Source organism: Rhamphochromis sp. 'chilingali', assembly GCF_963969265.1.
Source record: "Rhamphochromis sp. 'chilingali' genome assembly, chromosome: 16".
NCBI lineage: Eukaryota > Metazoa > Chordata > Actinopteri > Cichliformes > Cichlidae > Rhamphochromis > Rhamphochromis sp. 'chilingali'.
This window is the reverse complement of record NC_137943.1, coordinates 24977431-25003827: the sequence shown is the minus strand read 5'-3', so window position 1 is coordinate 25003827 and position 26397 is coordinate 24977431. Positions and strand designations below refer to the sequence as shown.

General features: G+C 38.8%; 3 protein-coding genes across 3 annotated transcripts; 1 reads left to right on the top strand and 2 right to left on the bottom strand.

The window, feature by feature from the left end:
• The first annotated feature begins 1887 nt into the window (after positions 1–1887).
• On the top strand, positions 1888–12872 carry dcaf8 (DDB1 and CUL4 associated factor 8). Its single transcript, XM_080861227.1, has 13 exons — positions 1888–2134; positions 2635–2708; positions 2808–2903; positions 3067–3722; positions 4250–4390; positions 4484–4578; positions 4833–4943; positions 5088–5218; positions 5661–5768; positions 5893–6023; positions 6560–6679; positions 7459–7575; positions 8556–12872. Exons 2-13 carry the CDS (start codon positions 2672–2674, stop codon positions 8661–8663), a joined length of 1851 nt encoding a protein of 616 aa, XP_080717353.1. The 5' UTR covers positions 1888–2134; positions 2635–2671; the 3' UTR covers positions 8664–12872.
• Positions 12714–24150, bottom strand: ndc1 (NDC1 transmembrane nucleoporin). The gene is made up of 18 exons (XM_080861226.1): positions 24015–24150; positions 21448–21568; positions 21262–21363; positions 20567–20741; positions 20351–20477; positions 19711–19819; positions 17614–17665; positions 17362–17494; positions 16731–16823; positions 16551–16632; positions 16105–16266; positions 15731–15982; positions 15364–15476; positions 14911–14961; positions 14260–14323; positions 14068–14168; positions 13676–13836; positions 12714–13571 (listed from the first exon to the last, which is right to left on the bottom strand). The coding sequence occupies exons 1-18, from the start codon at positions 24051–24053 to the stop codon at positions 13508–13510; spliced, it is 2001 nt and encodes a 666-aa protein (XP_080717352.1). The 5' UTR covers positions 24054–24150; the 3' UTR covers positions 12714–13507.
• A 298-nt stretch (positions 24151–24448) lies between these two features.
• On the bottom strand, positions 24449–25354 carry LOC308383282 (uncharacterized protein). The gene has a single exon (XM_080861148.1). The coding sequence runs from the start codon at positions 25300–25302 to the stop codon at positions 24544–24546; it is 759 nt and encodes a 252-aa protein (XP_080717274.1). The 5' UTR covers positions 25303–25354; the 3' UTR covers positions 24449–24543.
• Between the last annotated feature and the right edge of the window lie 1043 nt (positions 25355–26397).

Sequence of the window (26397 nt, the reverse complement as noted above, 5' to 3'; positions counted from 1 at the left end):
CAGACGAGCCGCTACAACTTATGAAAGCTGCACAGATGGGGGTGGCTGTTCTGAAACCCCCTGTGTTTGACTGAACTTCCTCTTCCTTATTTTGTAATCTTTCCGTTCCTAAGCGTCTTATTTTGCTTGTTTGTTTGTTTGTTTTCTTAGTTATGTCCCCTTATTTATGAAAAGAGTCATGTGCAGAATTTTACGAAAAAAAGCTGTGGAAAATCAGGTCTTTGTAAGGCGTCTGTGCTTTTAACACATGAGCAATTGTTTAATCATACGTCTGTGCAGAAATGTTCTGCTGTTCGCCACATCTTTGTGAAAGAACATTGATTCACCTTTTTTTAAAACTTTAATTTCTCTACTAAAGTTGCAGGCAACGGATAAAAATATTCTTATTTACTCATAGATTTGCTGGTTTCTTTGTATTTGAGGAACTGTCAGTGATCATTCGCATGTTTCAATTAGAGCAAGGGGCAAATCACTTGAAACAGATTTAGTTCTTCTGCCACCATAAACACCACTTGAAAAGTCAGACGACCGCAGTCAGTGCCCTATACTGGCCAGACGGCTATGCACTGATATAGGGAACAATATAAAAAGACGTGGCTTCCATTGTGCATCAAAAGTATTGGTAGGAAATTTGTCAGAACTCAATAAGCATGCGTGCAGTTATCAAGGATCGCGATTTTTATGCCGTGATAACGCCAGAGCATTTTACAACAACCTGTAGGGGGCGCCAGAAACGTACAAGCTTTCTTCAAAATCATTGTGGATTACAGCCTACTCGACATAATTGTCATTTTATGACAGTTGTGTTATTTGTAAGCCCGGGCTTTGTGGACACATATCCCTTGGCCTTATAGGTGAAAACCAAAAAGGTCCCAAAATTAAAAAGTCCCAATCAGCCACATGCACTGAAGTTCCCCTACCCAGAAGACTTGGAAATTTAAGGCTACCATGATGGATTGAGTCTAATTTACATTATGTGGAAAATTTAATATGGATAAACTGAGCAACATACACTCAACAGTCGCCTCACAACAGGCATCTCGGTGAACTGTATAAATGAATGAATACGCTTGTGCTAGTAGTATCATCGTTAGACTGAACTTGGATCATTGCAGTCTTTGTTCTGTGCTCTAAAGAATCACATGTAAGTAAGTGTGTGAATGAGTGTTTGGGGGGGGGGGGGGGGGGGGGGGTGTTCAGTGGTTTGTTAGGCTATTAATATGACCTTGTAGCCTCCGGTGTTATTCTTGCTGTTTGCAATTGGTCTTGACCTTAATAACCTTTACATTTTGTTCAATAGAAAAACATTTAAATGAAATAATTAAACATTTGCAATTTCTTTTCAGTGTTTTGCAAATTCTGCGTTTTGCTGATGTTCAATAAATTAAATGTTCACTTGAATTAAATATAAACTAATTTTAAGTATTATTAATGTGTTCTTATTTTTATTATCATCATCAATGTTATTATTATTATTATTATTATTATTATTATTATTATTATTATTATTATTACTGTTGCGGAGGAAAAGAAGCGTTGATATGAAATATAACTTGTTCTCATCCACTAGCTTGTATTGTATTGCTGGCTTTTTTAAAGATAATCTCACTTTGTGTGCTGTAGAAGAGATTCTGCCTGTTTCTTGTACTGTAATTAGTCAATATGACCCATCCCAGTGGTCTCAGCAACTACAGGACAAAGGTTTTTGCGCATATCGTCTTGTTCATATTATTATTATTATTATTATTATTATTATTATTATTATTATTATTATTATTATTGTCGTTGTTGATGCCGATGGTTAATCTCTGCGTACCAAACTTCCGGTAGAAAAAAAAACATGCGAGCACGAAACCGGAAATGTAACTAGAAAAAAAAAAGAAAAAAAGAAAAAGCTGAACCGTCAAAACATAAACAGAGCAGGCAATCTTATGTGAACGCAGCTAGCTCGCAATATAGTCTGACTTTTCAAAAAAGCTTTATGCACGCATTCCTCATGTCGTGTGTTTTTCGTCATAGAGTTCCTAGTCAAGGCACTTAGCTCATTTGCTGAGTAGCGAGGTGGAGCAAATAAATCTGCAATAAAGATTAAGACTAAACTAAGAAGTACGCCTCGTCGGGCCTTCGACTACAGGTAACGCTAGCTGTGCTAGTTAGCGAGTATAAGCAATGCTAGCCGCTTGTTTGCATTTTGACCAGTAGCTGGTTAGTTGTGCAGCACAACTTAGAAAACTGTGTTTTAGTTTCGACATTTGTTAGCCTCGAGTTTGCTAGGTAGCATTAGCTTATGGTAATAACTGTCAGGCAGTCAAGCAGTTCTTTTATACAGGACAATACATAGTTAAATATCACAAAGCAAAACAGGCCCGTGATTCGGCTAACAAACGACTTCGTTTGTTTATATCTTTACATGCAGCGGTGTATAGCTTGTAAAATTAGCCAGACTGTTAGTTTGGAAGCTACGGGGCTAACAGGTAACTTGTACCCTATTGCAAATAGTGTCAAGTCGCTATTTGGCAAGAGCTTATCAAATGAAAGCCGTGGCGTCGCCTCGTTTATAGCACACAAACTATCCAGTCTGATTTTGAGTAGTTGTCAATGCACCATTAATTTTGTTTTTGTGTCCAACACGAGGTTGTACCTCGGGTCGACGCAGGACTTCACAGATACAATGGCTGAGGCTGACGGCAAATCCACGGTGCTTAACGGTAAAACAAGTCAGTTTATATACTAATGACAGCAGTGCATGGTGTCATACTCCGCAGCAGTCATCAGAGTTCATCAGAGAAAATGTTTGGCTTCAATAGGTGGCTCTGAAGAAAAGGAGCCTGGAGAAGACCGACACAAAGAGGGGGATGCCTCTGGAAGCAAAGAGGGGCAAACACAGTCTTCCTCTCTAAATGGTAACTCTTATAGTTTTAGTATGGTGGAAAAATTTCATAATGAGTTTTTCCTACTATATATGACTAACCATCTACATATTTGTCTTTTTCTTTATGTATTTTATGAATCTCCCTATGTGACAGTGTTGCTTTAACCTTATATTGGGCGTTTCTATTTCCATAGCTCCCAAAGAAACAGCCGAAGCATCTGGAGACAAATCTATGCCAGATGTAGAAGGAGAGACGGGCACAACCAGGGAGGGAGAAGAGGATGAAGATACAGACAGCATGGACGGCAGCGGCCTCTACTCTTTAACTGAGGATGGTGAAAGGGAGAGCGAGGGAGGAAGGCGAGAGAAGGCCAAAGAAAAAGATGGTGGGAAAAGGGCAGCTAGAAAGAGAAACAGACCTGGCGGCGGCACTAACCACTCCTCAAGTTCAGATGATGATGACGACGACGATGATGATGATGAAGAAGAACAGAAAGATGATGATGACGACGACGATGATGATGAAGCTATGGAGGCATGGCTCGGGGCAGAGCTCCGTGACATGCGTGGTCCTGTGTGGCGGGCGGTACCCTCGCTGCGCTCCAGAGAGATCGGCAGGGACTCACACCAGTTTGTGAGGCGCGTGTGTGGGGCTCGTGGCCTCGTGCAAAGGCTGGAGCTCCAAGGCCGATTAGAGAGGCATACAGGTTGTGTCAACACATTGCATTTCAATCCATCAGGCACACGCCTGGCATCAGGCAGCGATGACCTGCGTGTGGTGATCTGGGACTGGGCCATCCGTCGTGCTGAACTGGAGTTTGACAGTGGACACAAGAGCAATGTCTTTCAGGTAAAACACAAAAATAGGACTACGGTAGAGGTTCATTATTAGTTAGTCCTTTAGTTATTTTTCCAAATAAATGTTAGTAATAGTAATGTGTTAGTGTTCGATACAGCAGAAGGAAAAATCTGTGGGGGGTTTTTAATGTTCTAAAAACTTCAGTTTCCTTCAAGAGTTAATAAGATGATGTTTAAATTATTGAGTAGTTTTTTAATATTCTCTTCTTCTCATTTGATTGTTTGTTGTTGAGACAAAATAAGTAGCTTTCTGGGACTTTTTCTTATAAGAAGCTATAATCATTATACCACAGAAACAGTGATAAAAAAGTAGAATGTGGAAACAAGACTAAGTTAGAGACAAGCAGTAAATTGCTATTTGATGATTTATTTATTGTTTTTATTATTTTATAATAATCCATTATTAAAAAAAACCAAACTTACAAGACAGATTGAAGTGACTAATTCATGAGCATAATTTAATCAAGTTAAATTGTGGTTATAAAATGCATGATTGGGCTACCCTTGGCTTTAATTTAGGCAAAGTTCCTGCCTCACAGTGGGGACTCCACCTTGGCCATGTGTGCTCGTGATGGTCAGATCAGAGTGGCTGAGCTTTCTGCCACACAGCGCTGCAAGAACACGAAACGGGTTGCACAGCATAAAGGCGCTGCACACAAGGTCTGTGAGAGGAAATCTTTGTCCAGTGGTGTTTAAGACTCTTAGAGACAGCTGAATTGGTATCATATCAATTTTTTGTTTTGTATTTTTTAGCTGGCCCTTGAGCCAGATTCACCTTGCTCCTTTCTGTCAGCTGGAGAGGATGCTGTTGTATTTGGTATTGACTTGCGTCTAGACCGCCCTGCCAAGTAAGAGTCAAGATTTTTTATTATCATTATGTATTCACATAACTGAATTCTGTGCAATGGCTCTCAGCTAAGTACTATTAAGTTTCACATTCAGCTAGTTTTGTCACAGTGAGTGTAGAGTGAGACTTGCTGTGGATTGACAAAACTGTCTTGCGCACCATGTGAGCAAAACACATAAACAGATTAAAAAATTTTTTAGGTTGATCAGTGGTAATACTGGTGTTCTTTTGTGTCTCCTTGTATCTTTGTGGTAGTAAACTGGTGGTTGTAAAGGAGGGTGATAAAAAAGTGGGGCTGTACACCATCTTTGTGAACCCAGCAAAGACACACCACTTTGCTGTTGGCGGGAGAGATCAGTATGTGAGGTATGAACCAGGGAATAGTAAAAATGCTTTTTTCCCCACTCTAAAGAATCCATTATCATTGTGGTATGATACAATTTTGTCACTTAAATGTTATTCTTTGACTCTTTTTCTCTTCTGACATTATTTTGTTTTCACTTTCTTTAGGATCTATGACCAGAGGAAGATTAATGAAAATGATAACAATGGTGTACTGAAAAAGTTTTGTCCCTCACATCTGGTATCCAGTGAGTCTAAAACCAACATAACCTGCCTTGTGTACAGTCACGATGGCACAGGTAAAATAAGTTTTCTCATTCTTTTCTTATTCTATTATGAACATTTTTAGAAATATTTCTTAAAAATAAGGACACAGACCCTTGATAATTCCTCGATCTAGTCTTTTTTTTTTCTTTCCTTTTTTTTTTTTTAGTTCAAACCTCTTCCCTTCTTGTGTGATGTGATGCAACCACTGTGCAATCTCAGTGACATTGAAATAGAACTAGGAGTTAGCTCACTGACTAAAATTCTAGGATTTTTCTTCTTCTGAAATGTGTATCTTTTGTAGAAAACCAATAAGGTCAGATAAAGTGCCAATGACACCAATTTATCAACTTTTGGCTTGGCATATATAAATGATGTGTGCATAGTCAAAAGTTATGAAAGTCATGACTAACTTCTGCCTTTATTGCATTAAAGGAAATTAAGCAAATGGCTGTTTGACATTTTCTGTATGTCCAGAGCTCCTGGCTAGTTACAATGATGAAGACATCTACTTGTTTGACTCCGACCACAGTGATGGGGCAGACTATCTCAGGAGATATAAGGGTCACCGCAATAATGCCACAGGTACTACTTTTTAAAATTATTTTAAATAAGCTGTATAAGGTATAGACAACTCTACAAAATAAAGCTGTCAGCAGGTCATTTTTGAGTTTCTGGCATTGATATAATACCGTCCTCTTGCTCACAGTGAAGGGGGTGAATTTCTATGGGCCATGCAGTGAGTTTGTGGTCAGTGGCAGCGACTGTGGGCACATCTATCTATGGGACAAATACTCTGCTCGTATTGTCCAGTTTATGGAGGGAGACCGAGGAGGAGTGGTGAGTGGGAAAGTACCACAGATTTTTTTTGAATGAGACAACTTTGTAAGACCCTTTAGATCAGCGGTCCCCAACCCCCGGGCCTCGGACCGGTACCGGTCCGTGAGTCGTTTGGTACCGGGCCGCGATAGTTGAGGCTCAGGTCTGAAATGTATGGTTTTCAGGGTTTTTATCATTTTTCAGCGTTATTTTGTTATTGTTTTTATCGTTAACTCGGTGTTCCTGAGTCTTTTCGCGTGTGTTATGAATAAATCTTCTTTTTTTTTGGTACCGATACTAGTTTTATTTTGTTGTATTTATCCGCGACACCTTAAAGGCCGGTCCGTGAAAATATTGTCGGGCATAAACCGGTCCGTGGTGCAAAAAAGGTTGGGGACCGCTGCTTTAGATGTTGAAGGTTTCACTCCAATAACTTGTTTTTAGTAGCAATTTGCAGCATCAGACTTATGTATTTATACTTTTAAGTTTTCATTTTTATATATAAATTAGAACATCAATGTGTTATCTGCTGTACGTTTGACCTTTGAAAACCACAGGTGAACTGTTTGGAGCCACATCCACATCTGCCAGGTATGGCTACCAGTGGGCTGGATCATGACATCAAACTGTGGGCCCCCACAGCTGAAACCCCCACAGGACTCAAGGGTCTCAAAGAGGTATTGTATCCTGTTTTATTGTGTGAATTCAGACAAATGAATGCTTTACAATGATGTAATTGTGATATTGCAGATACTCACACAGATTTTTAATGAATCCAGTTTAAGATTTTATCTAAACTACTGAAAGTGAAAACGGAAGTAAATGTGCCCCAACACATTTGCCTGTTTGACTGTAAAACCTAATGTGTACAGACCTAATTTCATCTGTACAGTTGCTATTTATGTGAGAAGCCGACCGCTTGTGTGTTGTGTAACTCCACTTTGTCCACTCTGTGGGTAAAAAGTCCCCATTGTTTAGCATTAGAGGACCAACGTTGAAACATGGAAGCCTCACACCCAGAATGAAACAGATATGTTATAACTGTTTTATTTATTTATTTATTAGTCACTGTGATAATTGAAAATTTTCATCATACAGTACCTTTAGACCTTCCTTCCGGGAAATCTGACTGCATTGTTAGGCCGCTGCGTTTTTTTGTTTGGTCTGGAAGAGGCATTACACCAATTCTTTAGAAAGAGATCAGCAAATGACATTTACTTGGTTCACAAATGGTAATGAAGGATTTAACCTACTGTAATGGGTAGATGAATGTTGGCTAAACAACCAGTAACAAAACAGCTACTCTTGGTCTTAAATTAATTTCAGTGGTAATATAATTGTATTAAATCTTACTTTATAACATATACTCTCTTTGCATCAAGGACATGGACATGTTAGCTAATATTACACCCTCTCTGTCCTCCATATTCACACTCATTTTGTTTTGTTTGAGAAGGTAATGAAGAAAAACAAACGGGAGCGTGACGAGGACAGTGTGCGCCACGGCGATCAGTACGACACCCAGCTGTTGTGGTTCCTGATGAGACACATGAGAAACAGGAGACCTGCAAGGGTGAGATCTCAACAAGTCCAAAATTACTTTCTTTTTTGGGGGGTAGGGGTTGGACAGGGATTGACAGGGAAGAGTTAATATTTTTGAAAAAAGTTATGAAAAGTGTCTTTAGAGAAGCAATTTTCTAATACATCTATGTAATGTCTCTGCAAAAATAATTTATGTTGGAAGAAAATCTGAAAAAGTAACAATCCAATATGTTGAAAATGTTTCAGTTTTCTGAAAAGAACAGATGGGATGTTTTAGGGCTGTTCGATATAACGATATATATCGTTTGACGATATAAAAACATCTATCGTTTCATTTTACGCTATCGTTTGTTTCGTGGTGTCGCAAAATAAACTGTTTACGGCAATATTTTTTCATCGTTTTGATGGTCACTGTAGTGGCTATAATAATTTCTTAAAGTTCTCTCTTTCTCTTATATGTAATATAACCACGCTACGGACGGACAAGCGCCTGTTTTTATGCGTTGTGGTTAGCAACAACGATGGTAACAGCATCGCGTGTCCGCTTGTTTATGTTCCACATAAACCTTTCACAATAAAGCTCAAGATCCTGTTGAGACTTTTCAAAATGAACTGAATCACGTGAAAGAGCAGATTATTTACGGATGAGAAGTAAAAAAGAGCCGCCAGGTACTAAAAAATAAACCTTAGACTCAAACGTTAGAACAGGCAACCCGCAGCACGCCGTGTAATAAATACAACTTATGTCTAAAAATGTATAGTTTCATGCATCGGTTAAAACACTCGACTCCGGGTGAAGGACGCGCAGCTGGAAACACTTCACGCAAGTCGAGTTGCCTGAGATTCACAGAATTTACAGGAAATGTTAAATTTTTGTGATTTATATTGTTATCGGGACGATGGAATTCTTATATCGGGATATGAGATTTTGGTCATATCGCACAGCCCTAGGATGTTTGCATGTGACTCATTTAACTTGCTCATTGTCACTTTTCTCTGGCTCAAATCCAGGCCCGCCGTGAGGGTGCAGATGCAGACACAGATGATTCTTGGAGTTCTCCAGATTCCTCAGATGAAGAGGACGGAGGTCCAGATCACGTCCAGTGCATGTCATCATGAGCCACACACATACATAAACACACACACACACATACATAAACACACACACATACATAAACACACTTTATTGCCCTTGAATTGATGCACATAGGCAAGCACTATTGACACACTGGCACATTCAAACACTGACGAGCCACAGACTTTTTTAACACACAAACACAGATAAACACACATTTACTTAAACATACTGTTGAAGCAGAGTGATAGTGACAGAGATGCTTAGCACCAGGTTTCTCAGCAGTTACGAGTGTGCATATGGCAACTACAGACACACTTCCAGAATCCCTTTCTAGTTTTGTTTTTTTGAGACTTTTTCAAAGAGGTGAGGTTAGTAACTGCTTTTACACCCCTATGAACCATTTGGAGGTCCTTGGCTGTCCATACATCAATTAAATGCTCTGTCTAGGCCCAGAATGATGTACTGTGTGTATATGGCAACATATACATCCAGCTTTAGGCAACCTGTAGTAAGCTATACATCACCAGCACACAATCCCCTTTCTCTTAGTAACACACCTCTTGCTTTTGACTTTTCTGTGTTGAGGAGGGGTTTATACACTCAAGCCATCCCCTAAATGTGACTTCCTTTAAGATTTGAACTTTGAGGGAGAGCCCAGCGGCCCCCACTCCCAGTATCATACTGATTCTTAGGCTGTTAGCTCAAACAGCTGATTGCATCTATCACTTGTTTGCTCCCAGAGAAGTACTAACTCTCTATGTGCTGCATTATCCTACATGCTGCCCTCAGCCACTCCCTCCTCTCCTCCTTCCATCATCTGCCCCCATCACTACTGAGTGCACTTTGAATCAGGGATGCTTTAGTTTGAGACACAGACAAAATGTGCACTGAGTGTGTGATAGGAAAATCCAGTTTAGGTTTTTTTTGTTTTTTTTTTTAATGTTTTTTTTTTTTTCTGAGACGGGGGTGTTTTGCACTTAAGTGTTTCATGAGTTGAGAAGAGGTGGTTTCCTTTGTTTTGACCAGCCTTTCCTCACCTCTTTCTTCCTCTTCCTCCCTCAGTCTCTATTTAGTTCGACTCTCAGTGATCACAGAAATTGAGAGGTAGAAGGTGTTCAGCATATGTGTAGGAATTAAGGACCGATTTGGGGCTCTGTTGGGGAATTTGTCATTTTAAAGAGCCAGAAACGACCTGGATTAATTGCAGTTGAAACACTGCCTAAGAGCCAATAGAGATGGGAGTGATAAAGGGCTGCAGATGTTTATGTGGTTCCTTAAAGAAATTTGGACATTAACTTTCATTTTCTTGCCATGAATCTTGAACAAGGGAGAAATGGCTAGCCTGGTTCAGTCCACATAGCAGCACATTTGAATCTCTCCACTTATCACATTTTATGTTTGTTTAAGCTGTATGACAATCTTAATTGTCACTGAGGATGGTGGAGAGTAACCAGAAAGGAAGTTTTCTAGGCTTTGAGATTTGGCTTAAAAAATTGACATACAGTGTTATAACTTAGTGCTTATTAGTTGGTTTGGTTATCTCTGGACAGACCCAGCCTAGCCACATCCCTGGGTTGCATCCCCTTTGTATAAAACAATGCTAAGTACCTGATGGTGTTAGCTTCACATTTAGTATATTTAATAAGCCTGACCAATGTATCATCTAGCTTATGGCAAGAACAACAACAAAAGAAAAGGTTTAAAATGAATTCCACCTGAGCCAGGTCAGGTGTTAGCAGCCAGCACATCACTCCTGTCTCTGTGCTGTGTTGACAGCAGCTCAAAGATGAGGATGGGGGGGAGGAGCAGAGTCAATATGCTTGCCAGTCATTTGTTGTGTGAGAGCGATAAAAGTCCAGCTTTTCTCATTTTCTATGAGAACTGTAGTTAGTTGAATTTATATGTATATATATAAATATATATTAAAACTGTAAAAAAAGAAAAAAGAAAAAAAAAGACTTTAGCAAATGCTGTTCGACTTCAGAAAAAAATGTCAGAACATTTGATTGGTAATGATCCAGAGGTTTATATTCTATATGAGGACAAAATACTTTTAAATCCAGAGAAAAACATGTCTTGACATGACCATTTTCTGTTTTTTTTCCTCTTCTTATGACATCTGTTATAAACAGAACTGCTATCATTTCAAGTATTGACTTTTTCTTTTTTTCTTCCCAGAGAAACAAAAAGCAGTGTTTCCTTTCTAGATATCAATCCATGATTTGAGACAGTTCTATCCAGATGTTCCCACTGGCTATTTTGGGTATCTTGTATACATATTACAGCTTTTGATGAACAGTTTTTTCCCCACCACTGCCTAATATTGCGTTCTACCAGTTCAGTTGGAAATAAGTACGATTCGTGCAATAAACAAAAACAGTGCTCTTGATGTTGTCATTTTATGGTCTCATTCTTTTGCATTTGTTAAAACACTTGCTTGCCCTATTGTGTGTGTTTAAAATGTTGTCATTGGATTTGCAGAGACCTTTCTTGTGTGTCTTGTGGTAGCAAACTGGTGGTTGTAAAGGAGGGTGATTAAAAAAAACAGTGGGGCTGTACACCAGCTTTGTGAACCCAGCAAAGACACACAGAGACCTGTTTAGGTTTTGAATGTTTCAATCACTATTGCTCTTTTTTTAAACTGTCTCATTTAAATGTTCACTGCTAAGGTTTACTAATTTCTAATGATGTACTCATCCACTTCATTGATGCTCGGTCAAATATGAAAATAACACAGACAATCTAAAATATCATCACTTTGACTCTCATATTCAGGTAAATTGGTCCATGGCTCCATAGATTTTAGAAGGGCATAAAACATGATTGTAGTACAATCATGAATATCATGCTGTTTATTAACAGATTGATTTTTAAATTGCCATTAATGTTGCTAAAATATGAAAAATTGTAACTGATAATGAATCTTAAACAGTTTGCAAAAAATAAGATGCACAGAGGACAGAATTATAAGCCTGCCTTTGAAAAATTTATGTTAAACAGAGAATTTCTTTTAAACACAACTTTTCCAAACATACTAGATGTTTTTTTTTGTTGTAGGAAGACAAAGTGAGGACCTAGACCATATTTGCTGACTCAAAGATCTTTCAGACTCCTAAGATATCCTCTTTTCTTCATGATTTTTTTCTACATTGATGAGATTCCCAGCTACGGACCAGGGCTGCCTCCAGAACTTTTTCATAGGGGTGGCCACTAAAAATATTGGGGTAGCACAGCAATAACAGAATTTCCAGTTTTCTTATGCTGTTGTCAAATATACTTAAAACAGATAGCAAAAAAAGAGAAAGAAAATAATTCTGTCTACTTAATTTCCTGTTATTAAAGTTGATATCACTGAAAATACATACATATGAAAACCAAATATAATTTTTAATCCATAAAAACCTGTTTTCATAGATTGATTGTAGCGTGTCTTCCTCTCTTTTGTACTCAAGTTTATTAAAATTAGTACCAACATAGACAGTGTTGCCAGAGGAGGGTGGGGGGAGCTAGCAAATTTTAGGGGGGTGGTCAGTGCCTGTCATTTAGCCGGAGATTTGCAGCAACTAAGGAATGTTTCCAGCACCTCGTTTAATCTATGCCATGAAAAACTGAGGCAGTGGTAGGTGAGTGTATATACAGTTGCTTGCGAGACTGCTGATTTCCATCTGTAATTGTAATCTGTTATTATTATTATATGTTATTATAATTGCTGAATTCCATTTAGCTGCTGCAGTCTCAGGTTTCATGCTGTTTAGGCTGTATTCTAATAGAGCTCAGTTATTGTTTATAGGTTTCTCCTACAAAGAGAATCACAATTCCTCCAGTTTAATTAATGGAATTGCATTTTTCTTCCATATGTAGCCAGTTTGCACAACAATCAAAGCCCTCTGCTGTCTAATGTATAATTTGGGATTCTGGTGTGAGGGTTCAGTACTGAGGTAAGTAGCCCTGAGCAGAAAGCATTGATTGAAGTCTCCACTCCTACACTTTTTGTTCATCATATATCTGACAACTTTGGCATGGTCTTTCCTTTCAATTGCCTCCTCCGTCTTACGCCTGTGACAAGCACGCATTTCTCCAAACCAGAGAAAGGATCTTCACGTGTTTTTATTCAAACTGTTTTTTGAGCAGAAACTTAAATTCTGGCAGTGACAACATTTATCCAGGCTTAAAACCTGCTGCACCAAACCTGTTCCTCTCATATGATAACGTCATTTATCATGAAAATAAAAAAAAAAAATAAAAAAAAATCATACAAACTGGTAACATGTACAAAAGCTGGTGTCTAATTTGAAAATGTATTTTGCTGAGCTGATGCAGACAGATGATCAGTTCTTCTAGGCAGGTGATTAGACTCAAAACCAGATCTATGAAAATGCATTTTTAGGATCCATTTCAGACACCCGTGAAGCCAAAAAAAAAAAAAAAGCTCATTACAAAACAAAGACAGCTTCTTCGTTAGCCCTCGTGCCATCTCTTTTCAACACCAAAAATATTACTCAAGAGAACAGCAGCTGAAATATGAAATCCAAAGATGATGATGCACAGAGAGCCCTTTGTAACTCATCCCAATCAACAAATGTCATATATGAATTTCTCACATTTCCTTGTGAGGAAAAAAATTTTATTTATTTATTTTGAGCCTCTTTTACTGTAGGGTAGATTAATATCTCCTAAACACAAGAGATAACAGTCCTTCAACCCGTTTCAGTCTGTTTGGCTTCCTGCTCCTTCCTGCATGTGAGAGATGTGATCTCAACCATCAAATATAATCCCACGGTATAGTGCAGACATAAATATTAAAAGAGGCACTATCATGGCCTTTCATTTGTTGACATCTTTATGCATCGATAAGAATCTCAAGGCACGGCCAGCGTCAAATACATTACTCCTTGTACTCCAGAAACTGCTGCAATCTTTTCTGATGCTCTGCAGACAGCTGAACAGCACTGAGGATCAAACAAAAACACCAAGGGTTATAATACTCAGCATGCAGTTTTCTTTCTTAATCACACAAAATACTACTCAGATTTTAAATTGTAAGCAGCCTTACTTTAAGTGATCACCAAATGTGGTTGTTATCCTGTAGATGGCAGTCTTTAGTGTGGCCCTGAGAGCAAAGCGCAGAGTTTTGTATGTTGAGTCTCCCATGCTGCTGGTCGACCTGACAGGCTTACTGGAGGCATGGGGCAGCTTGAAGTGTCGATCGACAGCCTGCAGACGAGAAGTACAACTGTCCTGTACATGTTCTACTTAAAATGGTCATTGTGCTTAATCAACCTGCGTTATAGTGAACTGGGCCCTATTAAAAATGGTCTCCTTATCCTAATGGAAAAGCCATTAGGACAGTTGTTTCTACTGTTCTTCTGTTTCTACTTTAAGGGAGCACAAGAAAATCTCCAGCAAGTATATCCAGAATAGGTAAAATAATATACTGTAATTTACCTCTTGTAAGACCAGCATGCAGCTGAGAATGCTGGGTAATGTAGTCTGCACAACCCCAAACTGATCTTCAGAGAATGAGGCTTGAACAAGGTAAGAGAGCCCTGTAATGGAAGGAAATCAAAGAAAATAAATTAATATGCGGGATGGAAATTGAATTCAAATCAAATGTAAGTATTCACAGTTTCTTCCTACCTTCCAAAGCCCAGATGTGGGCCTGACTGTCAGCAAAGAGAGCCTGACTCGAGGCTTCTGGGAGCTGCAACACACAATGTTAGCTAGCAGGATTTTTTTCCCTTTAAATTAACAGATGCAGACTCACAATGCTAAATTAGGAAGTTGTTAGTGGGGCACACTTAGTGTGACTACACTACAGCACTACAGCATGCAAGTGTGGTTAAAAGAAATATACATAAACCTCAGAAAGTAGACTAACCACATTAGTTTCTACACAGAGGAAGCAGGGAAATGCAAGTAGTGAGATTTTTCTCTCATAATCTCACTGTGTGATCAGAAAAAGGAAATCTCTAAGCATATACTCCAAGCACTAAACTGATTGTCACATGACCCCTTAATTCAAGCTCTAAAAGGTAATTAGTATGCTCACTGGAAGAGCAGGTTGGATAGAAAAGAGATGCATTAGTAATGCCTCCACCATTAGGTCCAGAACCAGGAGATAAATTAGTAATGGCTACTACACGAGAACGCTAGATTTGTTAAAAAATTAAAAAAAGAAAAAGAAAAAAAAAAAAGACAAAAATCTACCAAGCCAGATAAGAGCATGCCAGAGCCCCCCAGTGTGGAGAAGTTTAAGGGAGACAGCATGCACATGCCACACGTTCTTACCTTGTTAAACAAATACACTATCAGCACTCGCTTTGCCAAGAAATTTTTAACCTAAATGAGACAATTAAATGTAGAAGTGTTTTGGTGATAAAGTTTAAAAAGAGAGAAAAAAAAAAAGACAGACTAACACAAATACTAGCTTTTCACACTTAACCCTGGGTCGAGACCCTGTAGTAAAAGCAGTACTTCTAACAATAACCATAAACAAGCTCCCAATTTGGCACATTTCCCAGAACCTTACATCTGAATTTGTGATATCCCTGTTAATTTTCACATCTGTCCACCCCTGACTGTAGGTTTTTGGAAAACTAGAAAAGCTGGATGAAGTAGACCACAGCACTTGACTCCTGTTATATTATTCCTGAATTAATAAGTGTGAAAAGCCTTACGTCAGAAGCACAGTGCAGGACCAAAAACACATTATCATTTGGCTTTGAGACAAGGTTTTAGTACCTGTTCTCTTCTGTTCTGGAGGAACTGAGCCAGAAAACTTGGTTTGGAGGGTTCCTGCTTGTCACTGGGAACTGAAGCTGGTGATGGCGGGGGACTGCCATTAACCTGGGAATCTGTATCAACAGAAGCATAAAGCTTATAATGTACCCAAAAATGGATCAACCTATCAGACCAACCAAAGTAAAAAAAAGTATCACTTCATTGCCCCCAAATATGCCATCATTAAAAAAAAAAAAAAAAAGAAAAGAAAAAAAAAAAAAAAGGGGGAACTGTACCAGTCAACACATTCTCTCTTTTGTCTAACATTGCATTTTATTGCAGTTGTACGATCTGAATGACCTGACGGCTCCCATTATTCCCTACTCACCTGTGGATGTGGACCAGAGTTTGGGCACTCGCCTCATGATGTGGGGGCTCTGCACTGTGCCATACCAAGGTGAGCCTTGCTCCACAGGAGCAGCAAGACGCCGCAGTGCAGGAGACATAAAGGGGCTGTCCAGATCAGGGGTGAATGGGGCTGTTAGAGGGCTCTGCTGGCCTCCAGCAATGGACCGAGCGAAGACTGAAGCTGGAGTTTTCATAAAAGCGGTAGGCCTTGGACTCATGAAATCTTCTGTACCTGAGGTTAGGATTACAAAAAAATTAAAATATACATACATGCCATAAACACACTCACACTATGTTAATATACTGTTATACAGTTGGCTGACATGGACAGCCACTTCTGTGATACTAATGTACCTGATGTTTCAGAAGAGGTCTTCCTTTCACTCCCACTTGACAGTGATTTGGCCCTGCCATTGGTTGCTACAGTGTCATGATAGGCTACAAGTCTCTGGGTAAGATCAGCCAGCAGAGAGAGGCACTCTTTACTGATAGCATTCCAGTTATGAGGATGTCCACCTGGGAATAAATAAATAAGAAATACATTCTGAGCTAGATAAAAGCACAATCTGAATATCTGACATGCGTCAAGATTAATTCTTACAAAAGAACTGTGGCTCCTGCCTTGCATGTTTGATGTTTGTGATTGATTTAACTTGAGGTTTGACGTGAGGTCAGAAGGAGCTTGACAGTTGACTACCAAAATCTACATATTATATGCCTGATGTCACAATCAGAAGAATGGGCTATACAGCAATAGAAATAATAAAAACTTCTTTTGCGCAAAGAAACTATGATCAGACCTGGTTGACTCAGACTGAAGACTTCACACCGTCGTAATGGAGAATGCTGAGACAACAGAGCCAAGTCCTGCAAAGCTAGGAACTGAAATTGGGGAAAAGAGAGCACCAGAATTTGGTGATCAGTGGGGTTTAACCTAAAATGGATATGTTTGCAAGAATATAAATGTGTTTTGTACCTACTTTTAATAGCATTGGCTGCTTTTCAGTCAGTACTTTAGGAAGGCAATGGTCTGCATCCTCAGTAAAAGATGACTGCACAGGAAAACTGTACCCCTACAGAAGAAATGTATTATGTTTAATTTCATTTTATTATTTATTTACTATCTTTCATTAGAAACTGTAGTCAAGATGCTTTTCAGTCCTTAGAAACCCATTGCCTTGACACTGCTGCCCCCTAGTGTTTCCAAGTTATTAAAAATATAAATAGAAGTTGTGTAGTCTTGATTATGGATGTTATTGTGGTTACTATGTACTGTTTTCCACTGACCAAAATCATTTTGAAATTGTCAGCAGAACCTCTGTATGACAGAAGGATATATAACACGACACACACACACACCTAAATTGACAACTTAAAAACAAAAAAAAACAGTTTGTAAATAAATGGCAATTTTGAAATAGGTCAATAGTTCCTAGAGGAACTGGACTCAAGATAGGATTTATTTTATTTAGGAAATGTAATTATCACAGTATTAAAACAGGAAGAAACAACCTTCCCTCGATGACTTGTTAAGGATACTTAATATACTGAACAGCACAATTGGTTTTAAAATATTTACAGATCTAAATTTTGCCTTTAACGGATACATACCTCAGTGAGAAAAATCCTAAAGAGCAGCAGCATGATGTACCAAGTGAAGAGGAGAAAGGTGGCACTGATCCAGAGGTGGTAGAGGAGGGAGAGGTCCAGCAATCCAGCTATGCTGTCAAGAGGGTGGGCAGAGCTGGAAGGGTAGATCACACATAACTATGATAATGCAGTGTTTTGCACGAGGCGAGCTACTGATCAGGCAAAAAGCATTGCTAAGTATTTTCAATAAATCATATATGATCTAACACTAACCTGCCCAAGTGAAGATTCAGTGTTTTACAGATCCATGTTCTTGGAATGTGCCCTGTTGATATTAAATTTAAATAATGAACACTTCCAGTATGCTGTGCAGAGAAAGCCAAAATCCAGACAATCTATATCTATGTATCTATTGTGGTGGGATTTCTCTTTAGTGCATTGTCCTGTAATGTATTGTCTTGCTTTCATGTTACTTAGTTTAGTATGTCTGGTTCACACCTCATTCACGCTGGGACAGGCGGTGAGAAACTGGTGAATGTCTCCCAGGATGCGGAAGCTCACACAGGAAGGCTTGACCCCAGAGTGGGGGAGATTCACACAGGTGATAGAGAGTCTGTCTGTTTAGAGCCAAGGTGTGAACTGCAACTGTAAAAGCCTTTTGTTCTGTGACCGTGTATAAAAAAAAAGACCTGAACTGTTCATTGTCAGAGACGACTTTCAGTGCCCCCTGACTGACGGCCCTCCTTATGCATGAGATAGCTGAAATAAAGGTGTTGTTACAACTCATCTGGTCTGCAGGCTTTGGTAATTAAAATTTCCACAACACTATCTATAGTGGTGTGTGTGTGTAATTATTCAGCCCCCTGAGTCAATACTTTGTAGAACCACCTTTTGCTGCAATTACAGCTGCCAGTCTTTTAGGGTATGTGTCTACCAGCTTTGCACATCTAGAGGCTGAAATCCTTGCCCATTCTTCTTTGCAAAACAGCTCCAGCTCAGTCAGATTAGATGGACAGTGTTTGTGACCAGCAGTTTTCAGATATTGCCACAGATTCTCGATTGGATTTAGACACCAGACAGGTCAGGGATAAAGTTATTGAGAAATTTAAAGCAGGTTTAGGCTACAAAAAGATTTCCCAAGCCTTGACCATCCCACAGAGCACTGTTCAAGCGATCACTCAGAGAAATAGAAGCAGTATGGCACAACTGTAAACCGACCAAGACAAGGCCATCCACCTAAACTCACAGGCCAAACAAGGAGAGCGCTGATCAGAAATGCAGCCAAGAGGCCCATGGTGACTCTGGACGAGCTGCAGAGATCTACAGCTCAGGTGGGGGAATCTGTCCATAGGACAACTATTAGTCGTGCACTGCACAAAGTTGGCCTTTATGGAAGAGTGGCAAGAAGAAAGCCATTGGTAACAGAAAACCATAAGAAGTCCCGTTTGCAGTTTGCCACGAGCCATGTGGGGGACACAGCAAACATGTGGAAGAAGGTGCTCTGGTCAGATGAGACCAAAATGGAACTTTTTGGCCAAAATGCAAAACGCTATGTGTGGCGTAAAACTAACACGGCACATCACTCTGAACACACCATCCCCACTGTCAAATATGGTGGTGGCAGCATCATGCTCTGGGGGTGCTTCTTTTCAGCAGGGACATGGAAGCTGGTCAGAGTTGATGGGAAGATGGATGGAGCCAAATACAGAGCAATCTTGGAAGGAAACCTCTTGGAGTCCACAAAAGACTTGAGACTGGGCTGAAGGTTCACCTTCCAGCAGGACAACGACCCTAAACATGAAGCCAGGGCAACAATGGAATGGTTTAAAACAAAACATATCCATGTGTTAGACTGGCCCAGTCAAAGTCCAGATCTAAATCCAATCGAGAATCTGTGGCAAGATCTGAAAACTGCTGGTCACAAACACTGTCCATCTAATCTGACTGAGCTGGAGCTGTTTTGCAAAGAAGAATGGGCAAGGATTTCAGTCTCTAGATGTGCAAAGCTGGTAGAGACATACCCTAAAAGACTGGCAGCTGTAATTGCAGCAAAAGGTGGTTCTACAAAGTATTGACTCAGGGGGCTGAATAATTACACACACACCACTTTTCAGTTATTTATTTGTAAAAAAATGTTTGGAATCATGTATGATTTTTTGTTCCACTTCTCACGTGTACACCACTTTGTGTTGGTCTTTCACGTGGAATTCCAATAAAATTGATTCATGTGTGTGGCTGTAATATGACAAAATGTGGAAAAGTTCACGGGGGCCGAATACTTTTGCAAGCCACTGTATATAGAGATAGATAGAGAGATAGAGCGGGTGAAGCTTCATTAATGGCATTTTAATTAATAAGAAAGTTACTTACCCAAAAAGTAATAAACAACGATGAAGTTCCTGACAGAGTAAAGTGCCTGAGTGGCACTGCACCTAACCACCAAAGGAAGACATCCCTTGAAGCGAAGGTATTTGTATTGCTGGGGAAATAATAAGTGAACATGAACAACAAATATTAACTCACACTAGACAGCTGCAACTTTTTTTAAATTTATTTATTTTATTTTTTTGGGGGGGGAGATTTAATGGTAAATGGACTGATTCTCGTATAGCGCTTTTCTACTCTCCAGGAGTACTCAAAGCGCTCTATACAACATGCCACATTCACCAAGTCACACCCATTCTCACAAGCACTGACCCCAAACTGAGCGCCATCTAATCACATTCACACACATTCATACTCCGATGGATGCATCGGAGAGCAACTTGGGGTTAGTATCTTGCCCAAGGATGCTTGGCATGCAGACTGGAGGAGCCAGGGATCGAACCTCCAACGTTCGGATCAGTAGGTGACCAGCTCTACCTCCTGAGCTACAGCCACCTCATTTACTTGTTTTGTCTCAGAAAAATATGTTGGAGCTATTCGCAGTCAGGATACTAATTTTGATTCACTGTCACATGTGAGGCAGAATCACAGATAAACAAAGAACATTTTAAAGTCCACTGTTTACCTGAACAGTATGGAAGGAGACATAGTTCATGTTGTGGATCACACCCAGCAGACTGTGAGAGAATCCAACAAAAGCTCCACCCAGCAGAAGGATGAGATGATATTCATTCAGACACATCTGATGATAACTGTCAGGGTTGCAAATAAATGAAGGCAGTTAAACTGTGGAAGAAACGTTTAAAGCTCACCACCAAAGCTTAGTGTGGTAGTCACTTACCCATCGGTCTGCGCACACGGGTGGCCAAGAGTTTCGTATCTAAATCCAATGGTAACGGCAGAACACCAAGCTACAATCATTCCCATGATACAGTGGACCAGGGAGTTGACAAGCTGTCGAGGGTGGAGAAGCTGACCAAAGAGCGCGATTTTCGAGCATGCAATAGTTGGAATGACTGAAAGAAAAAACAGTAACAACAAAGAAGTTACATAATAGACAATTTTTTAGTGGAGTACCCATTATATTATCTTATCATTTAAAACCTGAGTAAAGCTTATTAAAGTAATAGCTGGCCCCATGGATGTGTTGAACCAGTACTAAACAATCAGGTATTTTAGTTGTCCTGAAAAGAAAGTAAAACTTAACTCATTTTACTTTCATTTTGTTTTATTATACAATTTAAAGAAAAACATAACACTAATCTTTTTATCCAAGGGAGAAGGATCGTGTGTTTTTCATGTTGTGGTGTCATTCAACAAACTATTCCCTATTTAACAGACAACATTAGTCCACAATCAAATTACTTAATTCTGTTAAACTAATGATAGCATTTTATTTATTATAAGCTCTACCATAACACTGAACTGGTGACATTAATTCCAGCTTCACTAATGAAAATTTACATATGATCTATCCACGTAACATGTTAGTAGTAAAGAAAATCTTTAGGGAAGTTTTGCAGTGCTGTGACTCACCTGTGTAATACTCAAAGTTCAAGAAACCAACCATGATGATCACTCCACACAGCAGGATGAAAGAGAAGATGGCAGTTGCACTTGTTAGCATGGAGAAGCATTCTGGAATTAAAAAAAAAAAAAAAAGTGTACGGTAAGCTTCATACTCAGCTCTGAGTAATCTTAAAATGCAGCGTGGTGACTCACCTGATATGGTCTGGATGGGGTGGAGAACACTGAACTTGCTGAGGAACACAAAAATTGCTGTGCTGGGTGGCAACAACAGTACAGCCCAAGCAATACTGGCTGCAGCTCTCCAACAAATTACCTGAACAGAGCAGTCATTATTACATTATAGACATTATATAGCCCATCCTTGTCCATAGTCTTATTACGTCTCATATTGATTACTGCAATTCCCTCTTATTTGGTCTCCCTAAAAGGTCCCTTCATCAACTCCAACTTCTTCAAAATTCTGCAGCTCGGGTCATAACTCGTATTCCGTCAAGAGCTCATATTACCCCAGTTCTTCAGCAGCTTCACTGGTTAGCCATAGAAGCCAGGATCAACTTTAAAATCTTACTTCTCACATACAAGTGTATCCATAAATCTGCTCCTTCCTATTTGTGTGACCCGCTTCACATCACCACTTTCCCGCCCTCTCAGATCCTCATCTGCTATTCATCTTACTGTTCCGCCCGCATGTCTTATGGAGAACAGAGCCTTTAGTGGTGGCTTTGTTCCTTGGCTCTGGGACTCTCTTCCTCCAACCATAAGAAATATAGACTCTCTTCCCGCATTTAAGTCACAGCTCAAAACACATCTGTTCAAACTGGCTTATTCGCTTTAGTGCTGATTTTATCTGTTGTCAAGTTCTGTTTTGCAATTTTTACTTATTTTATGCATTTTATGACTATTACTCCTTCTAATAATTTTTCTCTTTGGTAAGGTGACCTTGGGTTTCTGAAAGGTGGCCTCAAATAAAATGTATTATTACTATTATTATTATTATTATTATTATTATCATCATTATTATTGATCACCAAGTATTGGGAAAGAATAACCACTTGATTCAACGCTATAAAAAAAAAAAAGAAATTTGAATCCATATGAAAAGGTCTTTTTTTTCTTTTTTTAAATTGTCTTACTTAAATTTCACATTCATGTACAGAACGTGTTCTGTGCTAATCAGGTTGTAAAGGAAATCTCCAGAGAGCATGTAATTTAAAACAATATCTTCTGGGGTGTAAAATTCTGAAACCAAGATGCAAACATTCCCAATATTGCATTGCAATTCAATTTTCTCAAAGAGTGATACCCATGTGGAACTGTTAATGCCTCGTTAAAGGTGTTATGTTCAAAATTTAGTTTTTTGTCTTGATAATAATGCAATGAAGTGGCTTCTGTTGAATATAGGTAGCTGGTTTGTTTTTGTTTGTTTGTTTTTCCCTTTAGGCTTGTTTTATAGGAAAAGGTAGGTATGAACTTAAAAGTGGTTTTGAATGACTGTTACATTAGGGGTAAAAGTGATTACTGGTAACTTCCAAAAAAAAAGGTTACTCATATTTAATAATGGATTGCATTTATATAGCGCTTTTCAATCAGAATCAGAATACTTTACTGATCCCTAGGGGAAATTATTTTTCGTTACAGTGCTCCATTATAAACAAGGCATCCAAAGCGCTTTAAACTGTAGTAGATGACTTATTGTCCAATAATCTGTCAGACATATCTTACATGAAAGACATCAAATCAGTTTGAATAGGAAACAATATTCCTACCACAAGATAGAAGCTGAAATCATTTTTGGTCAAAGTCAATTTATATATTCTTTATTTTCCCCAGCTAAAATAAAAAATAAAAAATTACTGACATTAAACTTTTCCTTTTCAAGCCAGATCCGGTCAAGAGGGGGACGGATAAATGCAACAAACGTAACATAACAGCTCTATAAATATATTTAGGTGGCAAAAAAAAATGGATTGATTATAATCTAGAACACATTGTAGGTACAATAAGTCAGAGTCATTAGGATACATGAAAAACAGGTCATTTCTCTATCATATATATAACGACTTCATAAATCCTATTGAGTACAGCCTATTTTCCAATAAAAACAAAATATCAGACATTACAATAAATAAATAAATTTAAAAGAAAAAAGAAAGAGAAACATGAGTCAATTTTTGGCACGACATCTTCACTTCATTCAATGTAACATAAATTTAAAATAAGTGAAAACATTTCAATTCAACATCAGCAATTCTTTTTCTGTCATTGTTTGGTAGAAACTACGGAGGCCTATATACTTTCAGTGTGAGCCCCCAGATGCCTATCGTTAATGTTTACAACATGCGTGAATCAAATATTTTCATATTTCAGTCAAATAATACAAATAATCACTAAGTTAATTTTCCTTATTGTTTTTGCTACCAGAAAACACGCTATACTCAAGTTGCTATTTATCGATCGGGTTTAACGTGTGAAACTTACATATCTGCATAGTTGTTACTAACTTCATATTTGTAAAGACACTTTTTTCCCCTTTTACTTTGCTCGCGTTTCTTTCTTTTATTTGAATAGCCTCCATTCGCACCTCGGTTTCTCAACTTTCTGTAAACACTTTTAAAGATAATTGTAAATAAATAAAATCTGAAGACGTTCATTAGCTGCATTCAAAGAAGCTAGCATAAACAGATCTAAGTTTAGCAAGCTAGGAGACACGAAAAATCACTTTCTAAATAGTCATCTGGTGTCAGAAGAAAAACACTCACCTTGCGGATAAACCAGCAACTCTGCTCTGCAGAAAACATGTTGTTTAGATAAATTTATGCCTCTCTTTGAGAAGAAAACGACAATCAAAACTATTTACGCCTCAGTTTCCCATATCGCGCCACATGCATTCAAAGGACCTCTGAAGGACCCCGATTAAAAGCTGTCCATCTTCCTGCCTGCTGCCAGCGTTTCATATTCATTCAGTATATGGATTTAACGTTGGGTCTTGAACTAAAGATTGTACATATAAATTCTCACTGACTGGCACACGTACACTACGTTAAATTTCATCATTACATTAAGCTCAGCTTACAAATGTTTTCCTGAAAGGTCGACTTTCACCGATCCTAAAAATCAGGTTACGTTTAAATTATGCAAATGCTATTAAAACAACATTGTCACAAGATGGAATTACACAAGAACATAAATCAGCTTTAAAGTTGTGTCTCATTTTACTCTGTCATTATGTAACATTAGTCCAGTAATTAGTTGCCATCTCAAGTGCAGAGTCAGTAGCTGTCAGTGAAGTCAGTTCTGTATTCCTTTAGCTTCATCATGCACGAAAGCTTTCTTTCCGTGACTATAGCCGTTTCCGTAAGATGGGAAACTGTGTTTATCCAAAACAGTATTTTTGTCACTGTCCCGTGAAAATGGCTTTATCTCAAAAGCATTGGCTGGAAGCTTTTGAGTGGAACTGATGGACATGTCGGTTTGAACTGCTTTATGGACGGGTGGCTTCAGTCCAGGTTTCTGTATTATTGCAGGGAGGGCAAGCTGTTCCCTCTGGGACTTCTTGTCTTCCCACAACTTAAGCAGACGACGCTGGTTATTTGTCATATCCTTGAGATTTTGCTGCAATGACTGTACTTGATCCTCTAAAAGTGTTTTAGAGGTGACTGTATTTGCCAACTCTGAGGTCAAGCCATCAATGGTCAGACTCAGTTTTCCAGCCTTTTCCACCAGGGAGTTGCACTCACGTTCTTTTTCATGCAAGTCATTGATTATGTCCTTGGTGGTCTTTCCATTGAACTTAGGGCTGCACTCAAGTCCAATTTCAGTACGAAGAGCCTTCACCTGTTTCCTCAGCTCCCTGTTGTCCAGAGCCAGAGTCTTCAGTTTCTGTTTCATAGCCTCTGTTGAACGCATCCTTGACTCATACTGCCTGAGCTTCTCTCTGAGAACGCTTTCTTTGTGCATGGCATCGTCCCTTTCTTTCCTGCATTTCTCCAAAAGTTTCAGCATCTCAAATTTGGACACTTTTTCACCTTTGCCATTTGAAGTGGCCATCCTATGGAAAGGTCTTCAAGTCACAATATATATGTCTATAGCTATAAAAAATAATTAAAAGGCATTCCCCAAAAATGAGAACAAATAGCAAATCAAGTCCTCCTGTGTTGTGCTGATAAATCTACAAGTATGTGCAGCTGTCTAGACTTCTGAGACTGAGGCAGGTGACATTCCTCCAATAGGGTTACCTGTTTGACAGGCAGCTCCTGTGTAACTCAAAGCTGGGGCTAGAATGACCATTAATTAGGACGCCACCATCCCTTTGACAAAGGTTCAAGTGACACTTTTTTCTGTTTTGTTAATTAATCAAAAAAAAAGTAGCTCTACTTAATTAGTGGAAATATTAAGCATAGTCTTTACGTAGGTTCACTGAATGTAAAGTGCTGACCACACACCGTGTGCCTGCATGTGGTCAGCTTTGGATATATACTGTGAGATTTTCCACTGCGGGTGATCTGCGAATCCAAACGGTGATACGATAGATTCTATCGGTTTGCTCGACCACGTGACAGTTTAGATGGTTGAGCTGGAAAACGGTAGCAGCAGCTCACTTTTAAAGTTAATCTCTTTGAAATGTTCATCTTATACCTATTAGTTACAATCTCTTCTTTAAATATTTAAAATTTCCAATTGTTGACATGTATTGGAAAACAAAGTAGTTAGAAACCCAAAGAAATGAGTCACGTTGCACATGGACGTGAAAGCCGGGGTGACTCAAGGCTGCCTAAAATGAAGAATCACATGAAGTATTTTAAGCACTCATCCAATGCAACCACCCAGAGTTCAGAGTATGACTGTTAGATAGAAAGCACTTAGACATACAAAAAAGTGCTTGTATGAATGGGTGAATTAGATATGTTGCATAAAGTGCTCTGAGTGCTCAAGTTGAGTAGAAAAGCACTATATAAGATTTAGTATTTAATTAATATTAACTTTTGACCTATGACACCTGAGATGGATATAAATTTTCTGCAGGCATGACAAGAAACAATTAGGCAACTACTTATGTTATATAATATAAGGAAACCTGTCTCAGTTTGTGTTAAAGATCTGCAATGAACTAGAAATATAAAACAATGACATTCAAATACAGCA